Source organism: Euprymna scolopes, chromosome 43 (assembly GCF_053919585.1).
Source record: "Euprymna scolopes isolate OS-2025 chromosome 43, ASM5391958v1, whole genome shotgun sequence".
Taxonomy (NCBI): Eukaryota; Metazoa; Mollusca; class Cephalopoda; order Sepiida; family Sepiolidae; genus Euprymna; species Euprymna scolopes.
The window spans coordinates 36,460,276-36,484,155 of record NC_136524.1 but is presented as its reverse complement, the minus strand read 5'-3'; the positions used below and the strand labels follow the sequence as shown (position 1 = coordinate 36,484,155).

At 32.2% G+C, this 23,880-nt stretch overlaps 1 protein-coding gene across 1 annotated transcript in view; it reads left to right on the top strand.

Annotated features, from left to right (window-relative positions):
- The window catches only part of LOC145268289 (electron transfer flavoprotein-ubiquinone oxidoreductase, mitochondrial-like), a 162,109-nt gene that overhangs the window by 19,085 nt on the left and 119,144 nt on the right, over positions 1–23,880 (top strand). The window contains exon 2 of the mRNA XM_080123696.1: positions 22,619–22,723. Coding sequence (XP_079979822.1) covers positions 22,619–22,723 — 105 coding nt within the window. The remainder of the gene's footprint in view (positions 1–22,618; positions 22,724–23,880) is intronic.

Below are 23,880 nucleotides of genomic sequence, written 5' to 3'. Positions count from 1 at the left end.
CTCCATAATTTTTAACATGGGTAGGTTAGGGGTGTTTATTCCGAAAGCCGTTCTTAACATGGGGAAGTTAGGGGTGTTTATTCCGAAAGCCGTGCTTAATATGGGGAGGTTGGGAGTGTAGTACAGGTCTTTATATCTTGAAAACTACTTGCCTCTGCAAATTTTAAATGAGATTTTCTTATTCAGCATAGTCGAAAACCTGGAAAAGTAGACATTTTAAAGAAAATTGTGGAGGTGGACCTAATGTAAAAAAAAATACCCCCCCCCCAAAAAAAAAATAAAAAGACATTGTGAAATTTAAATTTAACTTGGAAAAACTATTTTAAAATAGCACGGTACCAAAAATAAAATTAGACAAAAAAATACACCCTTCAGTTTGTACTTGTACAAAGATTTGAAAAAGTTGTCAACAAAAACAAATATATAACAAGTAAATGTTTTCAAAGGCAAGATAAGTTACTTTTCTACCTAATTGGATAATTTTTAGTGTTTTTATTGGGTTTTTACTACCGTACATATAGATTCGAAAAAGTATCAAAAAACAAATGTATAACAAATATTATCAAAGGCAAGATATGTTACTTTATTACCAAACTCGATAATTTTTTAGTTTTTTTTTTTTTTAATGTAAAATGTTTATTCGGCTCGAAAAACACAGCGTTTACTGCTATATTTGAAAATTACAAATAGCGGCAGACTCTGTGTTAAACACATTAAGTTTGGGAAAATGAGTTAAAACTAAAAAACTATGCAAAATACTGTTAAAAACCACCGAATATATGTCAGCCTATGTCACGGTAACATATATTGAGTGAGTTCCTGGTAGTATTTTGTATAGTTTTTTTTAGTTTGAACTCATTTTGCCAAACAAACTTAATGTGTTCAACACAGTCTTCCGCCATTTGTATTTTTCAAATATACCGATAAACACTGCATGTTTTCGAACCGATTAAACATTTTACACTAAATAAAAACACTAAAATCTTATCCAGTTAGGTAGAAAAGCAACTTATCTTGCCTTTGATAACATTTATTTGTTATACTTATTTTTCAACAACTTTTTCGTTTCTGTGTTTAGTAATACAAACCCGTTTTATTTAATGTAACATTTAGTCGGCTCGAAAAACAGTGTTTATCAGTGTATTTGAAAAATACAAATGGTGGTGGACATTGTTGATTTTTAAGTTTGGGAAAATGAGTTAAAACTAAAAAAACTATACAAAATACTGCCAGAAACCCACCGAATATGGCAGCCTACATCACGATAACATATAATCGGTGGGTGTTTGACACTGTTTTGTATAGTTTTTAGTTTTTAACTGATTTTCCCAAACTTAATGTATTCAACAGAATCTGTGACCATTTGTCTTTTTCAAATACTGTTTTTCGAGTCGATTAAATATTTTACATTAAATAAAAACACTAAAAAATTACTCAGTTAGGTAGAAACGTAATTTACCTTTCATTTATTTGTTTTTGGACAACTTTTTCGAATCTGTTTATAGTACCCCCCCCCTCACCCAAATATTAATTAAAAACTCATGTTTTAATACAAAAAAAAAAACTCAATTTAGCATTTCAACATTTTAGCAATGTTCGGCTTAATCCACTGATTGTTGGTCGAGCCCAATTGACGGTAATTCCCGAGGAGCCGGATTCAATTCTGCAAGAGTACCATTTTTTTTTTTTTTCATTTTTGGAGTTGATTGCTGTACTAAGAATATAAGAAACATGCATTTTCTCTTTTTATTAGATTTTTCCATTACACCAAATTGAGCCACAGCAACGCGTGGCAGGGTACAGCTAGTATATATATATATATATATATATATATATATATATAAATGTGTGTGTGTGTGATTTTAAGGTTACGAGGGTTTTTTGAAGCATGACAACAATGTTAATTTTTTGTATTTAATATTTTATTTTTTATATTTCAAGCGGTCCTCTGCTCTTGGTCACAAAAATATTTTGTTTGTTTTTCTTCATTTCGATACATTTTTGTGACCAAGAGCAAAAGACCGCTTGAAATATGAAAATATTGAATACAAAAAATAACATTTTTAGGCTTCAAAAAACCCTCATAACCTTGAAATCACTATTCTAGAAACATACGTGGACTTTTAACATTTATATATATATATATATATATATATATATATATATATATATATATATAGTAGTGATTAATAATGATTCAGAGTGATAAGTAGTAAAACCACATATCTAAAAACAAGAATAGGTTTAAGGCTCCCAAAATTCATTTTAGGATTGTCTGCATGAACCCATAGCATAGCAGATAAAGTGCTAAGTAAAAATTGAGTTCTAAGTAACACTCTTCAGGAAGTTGAAAGTTCAATCTTCAGTGTGGGCGATTTAAAGAAAATAATTGGGAATTACTTAAGATTTTTACCTGGCCATAGCTAAACCTGTGGATTAAACAAAGAGTTTCGTTTAAAATTCCGCACAGATTCATGAGCTTGACAGGATACACCATTGTGAGAATAAATGAGAACAGTAATCCAAATACTTAATCCTCATCTCAAAATTAAGAAAAAATATATACCTTCAAAAATAAATTAGAATTTGTATCGGAATAAACAAAACACTATCTGGAAGCAAAAATGATGAGCAAAAGGATTAAAATTTAACTGTTTCTTCGATTAAAACAGATTTTTTTTAATAGACAAAATTAAAAATATCATGTTTCTTCAATTAAAACAGATTTTTTTTAATAGACAAAATTAAAAATATCATGTTTCTTCAATTAAAACAGATTTTTTTTAATAGACAAAATTAAAAATATCATGTTTCTTCGATTAAAACAGATTTTTTTTATAGACAAAATTAAAAATATCATGTTTCTTCGATTAAAACAGATTTTTTTTAATAGACAAAATTAAAAATATCATGTTTCTTCAATTAAAACAGATTTTTTTTAATAGACAAAATTAAAAATATCATGTTTCTTCAATTAAAACAGATTTTTTTTAATAGACAAAATTAAAAATATCATGTTTCTTCGATTAAAACAGATTTTTTTTAATAGACAAAATTAAAAATATCATGTTTCTTCAATTAAAACAGATTTTTTTTATAGACAAAATTAAAAATATCATGTTTCTTCGATTAAAACAGATTTTTTTTAATAGACAAAATTAAAAATATCATGTTTCTTCAATTAAAACAGATTTTTTTTAATAGACAAAATTAAAAATATCATGTTTCTTCGATTAAAACAGATTTTTTTTAATAGACAAAATTAAAAATATCATGTTTCTTCAATTAAAACAGATTTTTTTTAATAGATAAAATTAAAAATATCATGTTTCTTCGATTAAAACAGATTTTTTTAATAGACAAAATTAAAAATATCATGTTTCTTCGATTAAAACCGATTTTTTTTGATAGACAAAATTAAAAATATCATGTTTCTTCAATTAAAACAGATTTTTTTTAATAGACAAAATTAAAAATATCATGTTTCCTAAATTAAAACAGATTTTTTTATAGATAAATAAAAAAAAAAAAATCATGTTTCTTCATTCCCTTTATTGTGTTGACTAGAAGTAGAATTACTTTCTTTTAATAACCAATGTCCAATATAGTCGGAGCCAGCGTAGTTGCACAAGTTGCTGGAAAGATGTTGAGTGCTTCACCATCCACCTATTGAGACTCCAAACTGGAATTTTTGTCAGGGTTTACTCCCTTAACTTTTGCCTTTTCCAAGGTATCCACAAGGCAGTGGAGCTATTTACTCATATCTGGTATATTATTCTTATTACGTGGATAATTCAATGAAAATCAGCTAATACCTGCTTCCAGCATCTACATTGTGTCCGTATAATGGATGGATCGCCAATCAAATTAATTATATCTTAGTGTGTGCACTGAGGACAAGCTCTTTCAGGACCATTTTCTCTTATACTTTACATTCTGAAAAAAATAATTTTTTTCAAAGTGAAAACTAAAAGAATATATTTTGATCATAGTATATTTTATTAAAAATAAAATCATTCTGAAAAGAAAAAAGAATCACTTCAAAGTAAAGAGTAGTTATTTTCTTTTATGCAGAGTTTTAAAATTAAACTGGAATTTATGTATGAACTTTCTTTTCGGTATAACACTGGCAAGACCTCTGCTAAACAGAAAGCGGAAGTTGAAAAGAAACGTTTTTAGTAAAAAAAAAAATCCCAAAAAACTAGTTTTCTTTTATAGTTGATAAAGTGATAGGCGTTAATTACTGCTAAAGGTCATTAGATTCCAGAACATTTTTTTATCACTAATGTTAAAAACTTTGTACATTGTATATTGACCTCATTTGCATATTTGAATCACATGCAAAAAAGAAAGGCACTACACTATACCAATAATATCAGTCATCAGCGTTTTGAACAGTTTTTTTTTTTCTATTTTCATTTGAGTTTTAGCTCAGACATAAGATGAGTTAAAAAGTTAAAAATATGAGATTAAGTAAGTTTATTTTACCTAAAGTAATTTTTTAAATTTTATTTTTGTAACCTAACTAGACCCTGCAGGGTCTAGTCATATTTTTAACTCAAAATAAAACCTTAAATTTTTAACTTGTGTATATATATGTGTGTGTGTATATATATATATATATATATATATATATATATATATATATAATTTAAAGGAGATTAGACTAATAGTCTAAAGAGCTAAGTGTATTTTAATGTAACAGTGAAAATACTAGTTTAATTAAAATACAGGAAATGCTCGTTGTAATTTAGATATATAATAAGCTCGTTGTATATATATAGGAATTATCTTTTTCTTCACCATATTCCCTCTGCTTCACTTTTTGTTATCAAGTAAAATCTTTGACTTACTTGCAGTTTCATCAAATACTTTTGTATGCAAAATCCGATCCCGCATTTTGCTAATTCCTACCCTCTGATGAGAAGGAAAGTATTTCTTCGAAATTCTGCGGATTAAGGACTATCCACTTATTAATAAGTGTTTCCTTTTCTGATTAAATATGTTTCTAACTCTTTTTCAAAATGTTTTTTTAACATGTTTTATTAACTATTTGCTCTTATATATATATATATATATATATATATATATATATATATATATATATGGCATAATCATGTTGCCATATCGATTCTCATCAGATCACTGAAGTTAATTAATGCTGAGCCTGTCTGGTACCAAATGGGTGACCATTTAAGAATTCTAGGCACTGTATGTGCTCTCCACTTACCTTGGTACTACTTCCAGTTATTCTGAACCGCCACTTGCCAGTGATATTTAACAATACAGGTTCAGGAGAAGTGTGGTTGTAGATTGCGCAACTCTTGCCACAAAAATTCTACAGGCATGCACTCTTGAGTAACCATAGTCTATCCAAACTGAAGGAAGCTACCATGTATATATATACATATACATCAGGTTAAAGGTATTCAGGAGATTGAACCCGTGAATTAAAACGATGTTATTAAGAGTGCTCAATATAAATGAGCCAAATATATTTTATTTATATAGACAAGTATTACATACTCGCTACACTAAACATGCTAATGTTTCGGAGCAAATTGGTGTATTAAACAAAAAACAACTTAAATGAAGAAGTGAAATATATTATCTTTATTTATAAAAAAAAAAAAATATTAAAACGCTAGCTTGGAGTCGGAGGGGTGATACCAAGTGACATTTTAGACTTAAAAATAGATGGCGGTGTGGGGAAAGGGGATGCGAAAACTTAAGAAAAAGGAGATAGAAGGAAGAAGAAAAAAAAGGAAAAGTGAAGAAGCCAAAAGACGTAAGGGATACGTAATGGGTCAGTATAGTTACATTACTATTCAGTAAGTAAGGGGGAGAGGTTGACACAATATGGCAAATTTATAAGCATTTAAATAAGGATATCAACAAAAGCAAACGAGTTAAGAGGCTAAGTATTTTTGTTTACTAGCCAAATAAAAAATTACTAGCCAAACCCATATGATTTTTGGAATATGACATCTACGTTTCATGGCGAATATGTACATCATAATGATTTTTCTGAATGTTTATTGTTTTTAGAAAAAAGTGAATTCTAAATATGCACCAGATTTTATGTTGAGACTTGAAAGTATAAACATTCAAATTTCTTCAGATGTTTTTTTAAACAGTCTTCATAAAAAAAAGAGTATTGAACTTTTATTTTTTTAATAATTTGACTTTCCTCGATTTATCTAAAAATTTAAAAGTTGAAAAGACCTTTTTCAGTCAATAACAAACACTGGAAGATTGTCAGTGAAAGAGACACAATCGCCAAGCATGAAGGGTTTTATTATTTCTAGTCACCATTTGGAAAAATCACTTGCAAATGCAACTGTTTCACTCACAACGTAAAGCCCTGTTATATATACACTGTATCAAATTATTAACGAGTTTACATTTTTTTTTTAAATATTTAAGGAACGAGTGAATAAAAATCCATGAAACTTTGAGAAAGTGCTTACAATACTATTCAGCTACTCCAGTCAAAAAGTAAAAGTATTTAAAGCAGTATTAGCGAAACTATGGCAGAAGATAGGAATATCTGTTTATTTCAGTGTGTCAAGTTATTAACGAGGTTGAGAAAAAACAATATACCCATAACTTGTTTATTGAAATAATATTCAAACATTAAATGAACTAGGAAAAATCCTTAGAACACAATAACTACATAGCAATTTCTACATTGACATAATTAGTAGTTAATTAATGCTGAGCCTGTCTGGTACCAAATGGGTGACCATTTAAGAATTCTAGGCACTGTATGTGCTCTCCACTTACCTTGGTACTACTTCCAGTTATTCTGAACCGCCACTTGCCAGTGATATTTAACAATACAGGTTCAGGAGAAGTGTGGTTGTAGATTGCGCAACTCTTGCCACAAAAATTCTACAGGCATGCACTCTTGAGTAACCATAGTCTATCCAAACTGAAGGAAGCTACCATGTATATATATATATATACATCAGGTTAAAGGTATTCAGGAGATTGAACCCGTGAATTAAAACGATGTTATTAAGAGTGCTCAATATAAATGAGCCAAATATATTTTATTTATATAGACAAGTATTACATACTCGCTACACTAAACATGCTAATGTTTCGGAGCAAATTGGTGTATTAAACAAAAAACAACTTAAATGAAGAAGTGAAATATATTATCTTTATTTATAAAAAAAAAAAATATTAAAACGCTAGCTTGGAGTCGGAGGGGTGATACCAAGTGACATTTTAGACTTAAAAATAGATGGCGGTGTGGGGAAAGGGGATGCGAAAACTTAAGAAAAAGGAGATAGAAGGAAGAAGAAAAAAAAGGAAAAGTGAAGAAGCCAAAAGACGTAAGGGATACGTAATGGGTCAGTATAGTTACATTACTATTCAGTAAGTAAGGGGGAGGGGTTGACACAATATGGCAAATTTATAAGCATTTAAATAAGGATATCAACAAAAGCAAACGAGTTAAGGGGCTAAGTATTTTTGTTTACTAGCCAAATAAAAAATTACTAGCCAAACCCATATGATTTTTGGAATATGACATCTACATTTCATGACGAATATGTACATCATAATGATTTTTCTGAATGTTTATTGTTTTTAGAAAAAAGTGAATTCTAACTATGCACCAGATTTTATGTTGAGACTTGAAAGTATAAACATTCAAATTTCTTCAGATGTTTTTTTAAACAGTCTTCATAAAAAAAAGAGTATTGAACTTTTATTTTTTTAATAATTTGACTTTCCTCGATTTATCTAAAAATTTAAAAGTTGAAAAGACCTTTTTCAGTCGATAACAAACACTGGAAGATTGTCAGTGAAAGAAACACAATCGCCAAGCATGAAGGGTTTTATTATTTCTAGTCGCCATTTGGAAAAATCACTCGCAAATGCAACTGTTTCAGTCACAACGTAAAGCCCTGTTATATATGCACTGTGTATCAAATTATTAACGAGTTTACATTTTTTTTTAAATATTTAAGGAACGAGTGAATAAAAATCCATAAGACTTTGAGAAAGTGCTTACAATACTATTCAGCTACTCCAGTCAAAAAGTAAAAGTATTTAAAGCAGTATTAGCGAAACTATGGCAGAAGATAGGAATATCTGTTGATTTCAGTGTGTCAAGTTATTAACGAGGTTGAGAAAAAACAATATACCCATAACTTGTTTATTGAAATAATATTCAAACATTAAATGAACTAGGAAAAATCCTTAGAACACAATAAGAACACAATAACTACATAGCAATTTCTACATTGACATAATTAGTAGGGCATATGCGATCCTTTTTTACGAATGATTTGTAAAAGACACTGGTCTACAGAATTAATCAAATTTGTGATTTCGTCAAGTTACTCCTCACGATACCCCTTGAAGAGCATCCCACAACTCATAAATAAAATGCTCTTAAATTAGCGTTGACTTGCATAGAAGCGTTGCTTCATGATACTCCAAAGGTTCTCAACTGGGTTAAAATCTGGTGAATTTACAGGCCACTCTATTTTCCGTCGCCCAGAGGACCCCAATTGTTGCAAATACTCTCTACTTTTGTTTGCTGCATGCGAGGGAGCATTATTCTGCATAAAAAATAATGGTTCTTCTAAATGTTAACTCTTGCTTCTTCAGCCATGGTTCAAAAGTGCTCCTTCAGAAAAGCTATGTAAGCATTTGACATTATTTTTATGCCTTCTGGGACTCTCTATGAGCCAATTAAAATACCTCCGATAATCCCAGCCCAAATCATTATCCCACCAACTTGTTGGCGCCTTAAATACTGATGACGATGTCGTCCATCTAGGACCCATCTGTTGCTCCAGCCATCTGGGCCATCAAGAGTGACATGCACTTCATCTGTGAACAAAACTTTAGAAAATTCCATTTTCATGTTGTCCTCTGCCCATTTCTATCATTTTTGTATGTGATGTTGATCTAATGGAGGCTTTGTCACAGGCTTAACAGACTATTTCAGAAGGCGATATTGAGTACTTTTTGAGACATTCTTTAATCCGGCTTGGTCAAAGACTTCTCGACTTGCCTGCCCAGGGTTCTTAACAACTTCACGTTTAATTTGGAGTAGAGAACGGCGTGAAACAACTCTAGATTTACATTTATCAGCTCTCTTACGTACCTTTGTAGGGTTCTTGACAAAGTTCTTCACAGTTTGATGGTACCTTTCTGTCATTTTCGATATTTCGAAGGTAGTTTTAACTTTTGCTAGCTGTTCTGTAATAGTACTCTTTTCAAAACTACTTAATCCACCTTTACAACCTATTTTATTAATGAAACAAACTGCCTTGTTAATAATTTGCCACACCTCAAATACCATGGATTCAGCAATTACGATGGCAAGTTGTTTACATTGTGTGGAACAGTACGAAAGTTTCACAGTACGCGCAGCTCAGCATTGCCAATGTTTCCGAAGCTTTTGATACGAAACTACCGGTAAATTTCTGAAACTGGTAAAAAAATGTTATCTCGTTAATAATTTGACACACAGTGTGTGTGTATATATATATATATATATATATATATATATATATATAAGATTTTTATTGTTTTGTGTGTGAGCTGCATCATTGTCTGATTGTGACAATTCCCATTTTCTATATTTAACAATTGAATTTAAGTTAAAGTTTTCCCATCGTTATATAGTTGAATTCTCTTATACAATTGTGAATTTTCTAACAGAAAATCAGCTTATATAAGTAGGAAGTCTGTGATATGTTCAATTTTACAAAAACGCTGGTGAATTTATTAAGTATGTTTAACTACATGGAATGAATGTGATATTGTGGTAAATGTTGCCAGTCAAAAGTAATAATCAAAATATCTAGTTATCAAATTTACAAAGACCCTGTACTCTTTCCCCTCCCCAAATTCTTAGAGGGCCTTGTGCCTAAGTTTGTAAATTTTTGCCTTTGATTGTAAAAATTGAATGTAACTTTTTAAAGAAACAAAATAAACTACATAACTAAGTCTGTGATTTGTTCAATTTGTATATTTTATTTATTTGTTTGCGGACTATTATCCTCATCTTTTTTTTTTTATAGTTGTTGTTTTTTAACGACGTTTCAGCCAACTATTCCTCTGGCCTTCGTCAGGTTGTTTATCGCGACGGGATAGGAATGCTAAATTTTCAACTGTATTTTCAGTAATTACTGCCTTCCATAGTTGTTGTCGTCTCACCACAACTATGGAAGGCAGTAATTACCAAAAATACAGTTAAAGATTCAGCATTCCTATCCCGTTGCGTTTAACAACCTGATAAAGTCCAGAGGAATAGTTGACTGAAACGTTGTTAAAAAACAACAACAAAAAAAAAACAATGAGGATAATAGTCAGCAAATAAATAAAATTACAAAATAAATAAATAAAATCTACAAATTACTCATCTCAAAAGAATTCCAATAATTAAATAATGTTTAATTTAGTTTCCCCCCCCCCCAGGAATTTAAACTGCATTTTTTATTTAAGTATTATATTTTAGTATCTTTTTGTAAAATACTCAAAGCTTCTGTGACTATATATATATATATATATATATATATATATATATATATATATATATATATATAATGTGTGTGCATGTTTGTGTGTGTGGGCATTTAGGAATTTATTTATTAACTAAGGCCAGAGGAATAGTTGGTTGAAGCGTCGTTAAAAAAACAGCAACAATAAAAAAAATAAAAAATGAAGATAATTGTCCGCAAATGAATAAATAAAATCTACAAATTACTTGTCTAAAAAGAATTCCAATAATAAATAATATTCGATTTAGTTGTTTTTTTTTGTTTTTTGTTTTTTCCCCCCGCAAGAATTTAAGCTTCATTTTTTATTTAAGCATTTTATTTTAGTAAAATACTCAAAGCTTCTTTGACTATATATATATATGGGTGCATGTTTGTGTGTGTGTGGGTATTTATGAATTTATTTATTAATTTCTTTATTAATTCATTATTTATTAATGTGTATTTATTTTATTTGATCAAACATTATTGAACAACACAATGCTTGTGCTTAATATCTTATCTTTTTTATTTATTTATATTTTTACATGGTCTATTAAGTATTTTCGTCAAAATTGTATATAGGATCCTTAGTTTTTCTGTTTTTTCCATTATTCATGAGTACTTTCAATTGACCTAATTAGTGATCTTCAGGCAAGGTATTAGTCTGGTATGTTTATATCTGCTGAGTATGTTGGACAATGCAGTGATTAATTTTTCTACCATAAACCAGATCCATCCTAACTTAAAATTGAACAAAAATGTTCTTAAAAATATAATACACAATTCAACATTCCCTGCTATCCAACCACCATGATGCTGCCTGCATAACAGCTGATAAGGCTGAACTCCTTACCCTACGATTTTTCTTTAACTCCACCTTGAACTCCACAAATGGTTCCCTCCCAAATTTTCCACTGCAGACTGAAAGCCACACTCAATGGTTTTACTATCACCCTTTCTCAAGTCTGGGCATCTATATAAATAAAACAGTAGATGCATGTGTGTGTGTCTGCCTGTCTGTCTGTAAATATTTAACCGATAAACTACTGATCATTCAACACTGAAATTAACAGGAAATAGTAATCATACACCAAGGATGTTTTTTTTTTTTTATTATTTATTTAGATGAATGAATAATGCATACAGAAATATATCAGCAAGTTGAAATGCAACATGTTCATTTCAACTTACCAACATATTTTTTACTTCTTTTTACACATGCTCAAATTAAATTAATTCCTTCAAGTCGTTTAATATTAAATCTTTTTACGTATCTCTCGAGTAACATTGGTAGGGAATACAGCTGGAACACGAAACGTTTTGGTTTCAGTTGTAGTTGATGACACCCAAATCATTTTTTTTTTTTAGTTTTGAAATCATCACTATATACTAGGTACAATATAATATTCAATAGAGAATTGGCTATGCAATAATAAATACAAAATCTGCATGAATTAAAATATATTAAGCATATTTTACAACCCGGCAAGGCTGGGCTCCTCCCCTCCCCACTGCTAGTCATAAAAAATCTTGACACCTCCAAAGCATATGGGTCTGATCTTATCCCTGCTATCGTCTTAAAGAAATCCTCTGCTGTCCTTTCCAAAGTTTACTACAAATATCTTGCCAAATCTTGCTTCCATGATAGCTGGAAAATTGCCTCTGTGGTACCAGTATTCAAGAATTTTGGTGAAAGAATTAACCTGCAAAATTATTGCTTTATCAGTTTCCTCCTGACCTCACTAAAAATCTTTGAATCTTTAATAAACCTAGTGAAAGGAAACCATGTTGTTAATGCTAAACTTTTGACCAACAGTACAGATTTTGGCAAACCTGTTCTACTGTGGATATACTATGATCATCTCTAAAGGCATATACCATGCACATAATGGGTAATCAAAAGTTCCCTGTTATTCAACCACCATGATGTTGCTTGCACGGCAACTGATCAGGCTGAACTACTTGCACAGAAATTCCTCTTGAACTCTACATTGTGCTTTATAAACTACTCCTTTACAAATTTTCCGCTGTGGACAGAAGCCACACTTGGTGATATGATCATCATCTCTTCACGTGTCAGGAATATCACAAAAAACTTTGAAACCTCAAAAGCATATAGGTCTGATCTTATCCTTGCTATATTACTAAAATAAAATGCTCTGCTGAACTGGCCCCTGTCTTCTCCAAACTCTACAACAAATACCTTGTCAAATCTTGCTTCCTTGATAGTACCAGTGTTCAAGAATTCAGGTGAAAGAACTGACCAACAAAATGATCGACCAATCAGTCTCCTCAGTGTTACACATGCACACCCACTTCCCCTTTTTGTGTCTAGAGTCCAAAGTAGTAGCTTTCTTGCTGGTTCATCATGGCGACTAATATGACCGGCAAGTGCTAGACGTCTCTGTCTCACAATATTGGAAACATGAGATGGGGAACCATACAATGACTTGTTTGTTGGGTGACTTTTCCAGGATATGTTGTAGGTTAGTTGAAGCATTCTTGTATATGTTTACTATCGAGATGTTTCCAGCAAGATATTTTTTTTTTTTTACATTGGCATCACCACTTATCAAGGCCAAGAGGCCACTCGAGGACAAGGGTTAAAGAGTGTACAGTAGAAAATTGGACAATATAGTAATTGTTAGTAATGGAAATTCGGATATGCTTAGCGTCCATGATTCTGAGCCGTACACAAGGATCGACTCTATGCAGGCTTTGAAGACCTTGGTCTTGGTTTCTTTCTTGATTGGAGATTTCCATAGTTTCTCCAAAGAATGAAGTGTGCTCCATGCTAGCGCGATCCTAACATTCATACCATGTTTGCTTTCGAAATAGCCTCCCAGGTATTTGAAGTTGTCAACAGTCAATTTTTGATCCATTATTAATCCATTATTGAAGAGGAAACTAGTCTGGCAGGAACTTAGCGGGTTGCTGCAATGGCCGACCAAGAACTCTAGCAATCGGAATTTGTTCACGTTTCACCTGTGCCTACTGGCATTGGATGAAGCAGCAACAACAACAAGAGTCATCTTTCATGCTTTGTTTATATCTTTAGATTACTAATCAATCCAGTGTTAGTCCCTTCCATTGTTAATATTTTGACTAATAGTATAGATTTAGAAGAGCCCATTCTACTGCAGACATCCTTATGGTCATCTTTTAACGCCTATACTAAACACTAGAGAAGACAGGTGAAGCTTGGGCGATAATGCCCGATACATCCAAAGCCTTTGACAAGGTCTAGCATGAAGGTCTTGCCATGTAAAATGTTTTTGTACAATATTACAGAATGAGACAACACTGATGATTGGCAGAGTTTTATTATTTTAGAGGACAGTTCAACAAGAACATGTTTACATTGGATTTGAAGATGTTATAGTTAGCTGTGAATTTTTAAAAAAAATTTTAGGCACAGATAGAGGATAAGGAAAATTGTTGACAGTGGTTATAGCCAGACGAGTGTTTGTTATGAATGTTTTACAGAGGGTAACCATAGATTGAAACTTAGTTCAGCACATACCATGAAAATAATGCTAGAACACATTGACTGGTACAGATGGTTGATCCTGGTATCGGTGACTAAAGAAGATATTTTAGTTTTAGTGCTTCCAACACATCACTATCCAGATGTGATGTTATCGTCTGAAGCAATTAGTCGAATGCTTGATGAAACATCCCTCTGAGCCAATTTTGCATTAACAGTCCTTTTCAAATCTGCTATAGGCTTGCATCAGCTAAGATTTGATATTTGGTGTGTTCAGGTGCCGATCAAGAAATTTCAACAAAAAGCAAATATTGACTTCTGCGTATCTTTGCTCTCATGGGATGGAGACCCAGTGGTATTAGGATGAAGCTAAGAGTTGTTACCAGGAGTTGATAGACAGACTATGATGAAGGTCGGGACTTCTGACATACAGATCCATGCAGCTTTTGGTACATATTGCTGTGATCTAAAATGCTACCAAAAGCAAAATAAGTTGCTTTTCTATAAATTAAGCATTTAAAAAATTAGCATAAACCTGTTTGTGTGCAGGCAGTCTGTAGGGTTCCGTGTGGACAAAAGCAACAAAGTAAAAAAAAAAAAAAAATGACCACTCTTTATACGCTTGTGATATTGTCACCTAACATGCAAATGAGATGCTTCCAGTGCGATATAAAAAGCCGAATTTTCCAGAGAATGTGTGGGTTTTGAATTCGAATGTCAGAGTAGCAAATGTTGTCAGCAGTGGTTAAGTTTTGACAGTAAAGTGTCGAGTTTTGGAGTTGAGTTTTCACAGCATTTGGAGTAGCAAGTTTTTGGTAACAGTGTGTCAAATTTAACTTTTGCTTGTTTTAACGACAGTTACATTAGAATGCTGCAACTTCTCCTGAGAAAAGTAAGCTTGCAGATGGTCAGACATTCAGGGAGATCACTTAGAAAAGCATGAGAAGTGGAGGACTGGTGGTTGATGTGAGCAGTTGGATAAAATGGAAGCACTTCCATATTCAGGTTTCAACAGCAGAAGCTGTTTGCTTGATGCTGGCAACGTGAAAGGGGCGATGACATCATCTCCTGTTCATTAATTTGCATCAATAGTAATCCTCAGAGGAAGTCCATTATCTGGAGGCAAAAGAAAAAAAAAATTCAGTGGTCGGCTTCTGGTTCTCGAGTAGATTGATAGGTTTAATATTTCTCTCTTTGTTTTATTTTACTTCAGTCGAAGTTCTCAGAAATCAAGGGGCCCACAACCTGGGGCTAACACTTGAAGTCTATGAGATACATAGATATTCGAATGTTCCATTTAAGTTCTTTATCTCTCAAGCACTGAGTTAGTAAAGAATTGAGAACATAATTTTCCTCTCCCCAATTAACCATTTTTATACGTTGTAGTATATCTTTCATGTTGGTCTCTTGGTTTTACTGGATTCCAGGACAAGAATTTATCTAGTCTGGTGGAGTATCCAGCTTCGTGCTATTACTTGAGGTAATATCACTTGGAGAAGGTGCACCATTCCTCGGAAAAGCTGTGGAGTAGCCGTAGTGAGGAGATCTTATTTGGGCTGCGAATACTATGTGATTTTGAATATTTGGTCAGGGTTTACTTCTATGGAAAAAGTATCCTCATGCCAGATTGCTCTAGCAAACCCCTGTACAGAGAGACCTTAGACACTCGAGGACAGTGTCTAGTAGGCATTCAAGTTCTCTCCTTTAATGAGAGCGATTGTGAGAACTAAGCTGGGAATTGTGTGAATGAGTCAGAGACCGGAAATGACACCAGGTTCACTTGTCCTTTGTTCTGTAGGAAACCGTTGATAGTAGCAGTTAAAAACGGCTGCAAACATGTATGTTTGTCCTCTATTGCCACAGGTTTTAAATGGTGTAAAATTTAATGTCCCTCTGACTGCCTATAAGTATATATATATTCTTTGGTTATACAGTGGATGGCGCATGAAAAAAATAATTTTTTTTAAACTAGCAGGCAATGCCATGTATTTATTATGCTAAAACTGAATTAATCAACATTTCTATCCCCCAAGTTTTTTGTTCTGTATATTTTAATCACATAAAATACATGTTAAATTATTCCTCCATTTTTGAAAAAGAATCTATTTTAATTGTTGCCCATTATTTTTTCAGTTTCTACCTATCACTCTTTTCCTCCCTCACTGTATCTTGTTTGTTTCTACTGTCTTTTATTTTATATGGTCTGTCTGTCTGTCATAATAATATCACCATTAAGTAATAATATGATTTAACTCCTAGCTATGAGAGAACAAAGGAGGGAGTATTGCAAACAGAAAACAACTAATTTTATTTGTATTATTTGGATTCATCGGACTACTGTTCTCATCTTGAGTGCGATTTTCACAACGTTTCAGTCAATGTAACCTTCGACCTTCTTCAGGTGTATCTTGTCGAACTTGGGAATGTTTCTGTCGAACTCAGGAATTTGAACAGATTCCTGAGTTCAACAAGATACACCTGAAGAAGGTCAGAGGTTACATTGACTGAAACAACCCTCATCTCAAAAATTCAGAAAAGTCAAACTAATTTTATCTTTCTATTTATTTTTTGTTTTTCAAATTTAACTGACTTAGCAAACTCACTTTTTCCTGTTACAATCTGACCCTAGCTCAATGAATGCCCCAGTAGGTTATATTTTTCTTTAGTCTTTTCTATAAAGAGCATGTGAGTGTTTGTATATCCAGCTAAAACTAAAAAAAAAAAAAAATGAAACCTGCACAAAGTTGGTATTGTTTAGATTTGCGTGTGCCCGGATGAATGATATATAAAATCTAGAAAAAAAATATTTATTCATTGACATTAAACTGTCGCAGATTTCGTCAGAAAGGATCAGTTTACCAGACATTTCATGCACTAACTAAAAGGATTTTTTTTTTTTTTTTTTTTCATTTTTATGTGGACTAATTCCTTAAGGAATGTATATAAAGAAGAATTGTATGTGTGGGTATATTCAGAGATAGGAATGGGCTGGGCATGGAAGAAAGAGTGAAGTGGGAGGAAGGAGACAGGAATGGAGGAGGACAGAAGAGAAAGATAGAAAAACGGCTAGAAAGAGGTAAAGAGATAGAAGTTTTAAGAGAAATGTATTATACGTTTGTCCCAGGCCTTGCTAGTTTAATATAATAGATTGATATTTTTTATATTAGAATGACTGAGCATGATTATATGACTCATCCAATATTCAAAAAGGAATTGGTAGTTTTATCTATTTAAATATGCAAAGTGTTAGTGACTCAATTACAACTACTTACTATTGGATTTTAGACTTGTTCACTCAGTGAACTTTGTCTTGTTTCTCTTTTAATCTTACCAGACCTGAGCTAATGAACCTAATTTACCTCTGTGCCTGGCCTCCTGGATAAAATTGTAAAAAAAAAAATCTAATAATTTTTTGCTGTTCATCTACCGCCATTAATCAGCTATCGTGTGCCAGTCCGCCCAACAGGTGGGGCCCTTCTTGATGTACAGTTACTTTCTGCAGTGGGGGCATCAGAACCTTGTTTTCACCTTCTTTCAGAGGGTTGATTTTATAAGATACTCCAGGGTGCTTTCTGTCATATCTCAGGTGTTTCTCCATGCACACAGTATGTTTGTCCTCTATTGCCACAGGTTTTAAATGGTGTAAAATTTAATGTCCCTCTGACTGCCTATAAGTATATATATATTCTTTGGTTATACAGTGGATGGCGCATGAAAAAAATAATTTTTTTTAAACTAGCAGGCAATGCCATGTATTTATTATGCTAAAGCTGAATTAATCAACATTTATATCCCCCAAGTTTTTTGTTCTGTATATTTTAATCACATAAAATACATGTTAAATTATTCCTCCATTTTTGAAAAAGAATCTATTTTAATTGTTGCCCATTATTTTTTCAGTTTCTACCTATCACTCTTTTCCTCCCTCACTGTATCTTGTTTGTTTCTACTGTCTTTTATTTTATATGGTCTGTCTGTCTGTCATAATAATATCACCATTAAGTAATAATATGATTTAACTCCTAGCTATGAGAGAACAAAGGAGGGAGTATTGCAAACAGAAAACAACTAATTTTATTTGTATTATTTGGATTCATCGGACTACTGTTCTCATCTTGAGTGCGATTTTCACAACGTTTCAGTCAATGTAACCTTCGACCTTCTTCAGGTGTATCTTGTCGAACTTGGGAATGTTTCTGTCGAACTCAGGAATTTGAACAGATTCCTGAGTTCAACAAGATACACCTGAAGAAGGTCAGAGGTTACATTGACTGAAACAACCCTCATCTCAAAAATTCAGAAAAGTCAAACTAATTTTATCTTTCTATTTATTTTTTGTTTTTCAAATTTAACTGACTTAGCAAACTCACTTTTTCCTGTTACAATCTGACCCTAGCTCAATGAATGCCCCAGAAGGTTATATTTTTCTTTAGTCTTTTTTATAAAGAGCATGTGAGTGTTTGTATATCCAGCTAAAACTAAAAAAAAAAAAAAAGCTGAATTAATCAACATTTATATCCCCCAAGTTTTTTGTTCTGTATATTTTAATCACATAAAATACATGTTAAATTATTCCTCCATTTTTGAAAAAGAATCTATTTTAATTGTTGCCCATTATTTTTTCAGTTTCTACCTATCACTCTTTTCCTCCCTCACTGTATCTTGTTTGTTTCTACTGTCTTTTATTTTATATGGTCTGTCTGTCTGTCATAATAATATCACCATTAAGTAATAATATGATTTAACTCCTAGCTATGAGAGAACAAAGGAGGGAGTATTGCAAACAGAAAACAACTAATTTTATTTGTATTATTTGGATTCATCGGACTACTGTTCTCATCTTGAGTGCGATTTTCACAACGTTTCAGTCAATGTAACCTTCGACCTTCTTCAGGTGTATCTTGTCGAACTTGGGAATGTTTCTGTCGAACTCAGGAATTTGAACAGATTCCTGAGTTCAACAAGATACACCTGAAGAAGGTCAGAGGTTACATTGACTGAAACAACCCTCATCTCCAAAATTCAGAAAAGTCAAACTAATTTTATCTTTCTATTTATTTTTTGTTTTTCAAATTTAACTGACTTAGCAAACTCACTTTTTCCTGTTACAATCTGACCCTAGCTCAATGAATGCCCCAGTAGGTTATATTTTTCTTTAGTCTTTTTTATAAAGAGCATGTGAGTGTTTGTATATCCAGCTAAAACTAAAAAAAAAAAAAAATGAAACCTGCACAAAGTTGGTATTGTTTAGATTTGCGTGTGCCCGGATGAATGATATATAAAATTTAGAAAAAAAATATTTATTCATTGACATTAAACTGTCACAGATTTCGTCAGAAAGGATCAGTTTACCAGACATTTCATGCACTAACTAAAAGGATTTTTTTTTTTTTTTTCATTTTTATGTGGACTAATTCCTTAAGGAATGTATATAAAGAAGAATTGTATGTGTGGGTATGTTCAGAGATAGGAATGGGCTGGGCATGGAAGAAAGAGTGAAGTGGGAGGAAGGAGACAGGAATGGAGGAGGACAGAAGAGAAAGATAGAAAAACGGCTAGAAAGAGGTAAAGAGATAGAAGTTTTAAGAGAAATGTATTATACGTTTGTCCCAGGCCTTGCTAGTTTAATATAATAGATTGATATTTTTTATATTAGAATGACTGAGCATGATTATATGACTCATCCAATATTCAAAAAGGAATTGGTAGTTTTATCTATTTAAATATGCAAAGTGTTAGTGACTCAATTACAACTACTTACTATTGGATTTTAGACTTGTTCACTCAGTGAACTTTGTCTTGTTTCTCTTTTAATCTTACCAGACCTGAGCTAATGAACCTAATTTACCTCTGTGCCTGGCCTCCTGGATAAAATTGTAAAAAAAAACATCTAATAATTTTTTGCTGTTCATCTACCGCCATTAATCAGCTATCGTGTGCCAGTCCGCCCAACAGGTGGGGCCCTTCTTGATGTACAGTTACTTTCTGCAGTGGGGGCATCAGAACCTTGTTTTCACCTTCTTTCGGAGGGTTGATTTTATAAGATACTCCAGGGTGCTTTCTGTCATATCTCAGGTGTTTCTCCATGCACACAGCACAGATGTGGTCAGATGAGGTGCTGCAATTGAGTAGCTTTTTTTTTTTTTAGCTCCCTGACAACACAAAAACCCATGGTCAGAAAAATACAAGTTTAGGTGTAACTCGGTATATAGCATTTTCTGAAAATCTGGTATATCGGTAACTCGGTCTGGTAGGGTTAAGATGAGTAGGTTGGTTTGTATATTTGTATGTATAGGATTCGACTGAGCTTCAATCTATGGTCCCCCCTCGCCAAACTTTCACAAGAAACACTAGACAAGCTGAAAACATTATCAATAATTTTCCACACTCTTTATCTGTGCCTAAACCTAAACATAGGTTCCATGATCAAAGCTTCTTTCTTAGAACTGCACGCCTGTGGAATTGTCTTCCGTTTTCCTGCTTTCCAGCTGTCTATAATATGGTTGTGTTCAAGTCCAACGTGAACAAGTTTCTGATGAGCCGTTCCACTTCAGTTAACAAATTTACCGAACTTCCATTACTATTGATTACTATATTGTCCTTTTGACTACTCTACACTCTTTAACCCTTATCCTTGAGTGGCCGATCGGCCTTGATAAGTGGTGACGCCTATGTAAAAAAAAAAAAAAAAAAATTTACTCTTAAACTAATTAACCAATTGTTATGAATTTTAGAGCACCTGTTAGGCTTAAGGGATGTAAATGTGAACTACGTTTTAGTTCCATGGGTTACATTGCCCCTTTTTGTTATGCTGTTGGGGCAGATAATATCACTAAACAGATTTATTTAGTCCCACGGGGTTGGTTAATAAATAAAGAGACCATCTGATACATGTTGTTGTCTTGGACCACTTAACTAAAACACGTTGAACATCTAAGGCAGGTTAAAATGTACAAATAACTCGTCTCCCAAGTTCCGTGCTAAATCTTTATGGATGTTTTTATTTGCAATGTGCATCAAACAAGCAAAATATGAACATGTTATGTATAACGTCATTAAATGGTACTAATCCAGAACACAACCCAAGGTCGTCTGCATCTTGGGGGGAGGAGGGGGGGCTGACTCTGTTAGTCAATCAGTTGTCAGCAGACACTGTTTTCATTGATAATAATAATAAAAAAATCACTTAACTGATACAGTAGAACCCCAGGATATGGTGGCCCTAGGATACGAGGTTTTTCAGGTTACGATCTGGAATACAATATTTTTCCGGACCCTGATTACACCTTACGGTGTTATTTATAATGTTATTTGATTTTATGCATGTGTATTATTTACTGTACTGTATTTTGCTATTAATTTTTATGTCTTATGCTACTGTACTATTCTTTTAAATAGATTGTTTTCGATCATAATTGTTTCCATGAAAAAAGAAAATTTTATTTCCCCTAAAAAAAATATATTATTTAAACTTTTTTTTGCAAAAACCTTATTTTCATAGTTATTTCCATGTTTTTGTCTTAAAATAAAAACAAACTTTTAAACATTTGTTTAAAAAGTGTTTTTAATATACTTTTCTTAAAAAAAAAAAAAATAACTGTTTTCGATTATAATTGTTTCCATGAAAAAAAATGTTTTTCTCTTTACAAAAAAAAAGCATGTATTGAATCCTTTCTTGCAAAAAAAAAAAAAACTTCTTAGTTAATTTCCATGAAAAAAATAAATAAACATTTGATTTTCATTCATAGTTAATTCCATGTTTCATCTTAGGAAAAAAAAATTGTTGGACAGAAAAATAATATTACTTTTCTTGAAAAAAATTTTTTCAATATTTCTTTCATATAATAATTAAACTCATGTTAAATCTTATCTTTTTGTGTTGAAGTTTTGTTGTCAACGTTTTCACTTTATCATTTGGCAATGTTGGTATCGACTTTTTCCAGAAACTTTTCTGACTGCATACTGTAAACTGCTGGGAGTTACCAATGTGACCTTGAGTCAGGTTTTGGATCAGTACCAAAAGAAATACTGTGATAGTTAATATTTTGAGATTACCAGAGATCAAATTAACCCATAGAGGAATGTCATAAAAAAATTACTTTTTTTATTCTTACTGATAGTTGTTCCAAAAACAATACTGAAAGTATGTCAAACATTCACACAACTTTTTTTTCTTTCTTATTATATTGAACCAGTTTCCAAAGAGAGATAGAGCGAGGTTAGGAATAAACAAAGAATGTCACAAAGTGAAAAAATTACTTGTATAGGATTTAAACCTCTCCCTTCGAAAGAGGGATCACCTAACATGGATATTATTTGTTTATTCTCAGCCCTGTGAACTAAATGATATTACTCAGATAGCATTACAACAATAAAAAGTTTTCTTGTAAGTTAATATGAAAGTTAGCTGACTAGTTGGGTGCCTCAAAGCTAAGTGTTCGTTACACTTCAGTTGTATAATTTGACTTGGTGCTTTCGATTGTTTGAAGATCATTTGATACTAGTTTATTATGAAAAAAATATAAAAGAAAGAATGTGTCTATATATATATATATATATATATATATATATATATATATATATATATATATATATATATAATGTTTTCATTTCTTTCCAGGTTGCAATGGAAAAAACTTTAGGCGGTTATATTCAGCAAAAGCACTCCCCAAAATTACAACTCACTATACAGTTTATCCCAGAGAAAACGATGAAAGGTGGAAAGGTATTTATTTTTTTATTCTGTTGTTTTTTCTTTGTTTTTACTGTGTTTTCTTTTAAATTATTTTTTATTTTATTTTTTTGGTATTTGCATTATTTGCAGTACTGTTCTCATCTTAAGTCTTATTTTCACAACATTTCAGTCGATATAACCTCAAAACTTCTTCAGGTGTATCAAGTCCAACGTGAACAAATTCTTGATGAGCCACCTCCTTAAGTAATCCAATTTACAAAATTATCCACTACTAACGATTACTACAAAATTTTCCTATTGACTTCTGTACACTCATTAATCCTTATCCTCGAGTAGCCTCTGGGCCTTGATAAGTGGTGACTCTCTTTTGTAAAAAAAAAAAAAAAAAAATCTTGTTGAATTTTGGAAACTTTCTGTCAAACTGCAGGAATCTGCAAGGAATTTCTAACGGAACCTTTATTTAATCCACAAGGATGGGATGCTCTCGTTCTATCAGTCATAGGTGTGTAGAAGTCTTTAAGTAATTCCCAATTGTATTTTGAGTATCGCCCATACTGAAGATTAAACCTTCAACCTCTAGAAGAGTGTAATTCACAACTGAATTTTGGCAAGTACTTTATCCACTACACCACGGTTTGTTGTGTTTTCTTTTTAGCTCACATCAGAGCCAGTAATTTTTTATTTCTGTGGGCTGATCTATCTATTTAACGTTTCACCACTTATAGCCAAGATTTCTTTTGTTTTTCAGTTCATATTCTCTTATTAATTGTGAAAACTCAATGAAATACCTCCAATTAATCGATAAAGTTAGAGACTCCACAGAAGTAACCATAAACTGTCAGGCAATACTTTGATGTCTTCATGCCAGGATCAAAGTGTAGTTATCAGCCTATGAAATTTTTTCATTCCCTATTAGCATCCTGAAAAACAATTTTAACTGTCCCAGATAATTGAGTGTTTTATTGTCTCTTTCAGAACAACATAAAATCAGTCAAAAACATTTCATCAAAACCTCAATAAAAGTTGTGTACAAGTTGCGAGCTTGTACATGCAAGAGGACCACCCTATCAGCACAGCCATGAATTTGCTAACTGCAACCCTATGCAAAAATGAGATAACTCCCTTCCCCTCAAAAAAACAATGAAGAACTGGACCACTTGTAGACTGTAGGTGGCATGGCGATCCAT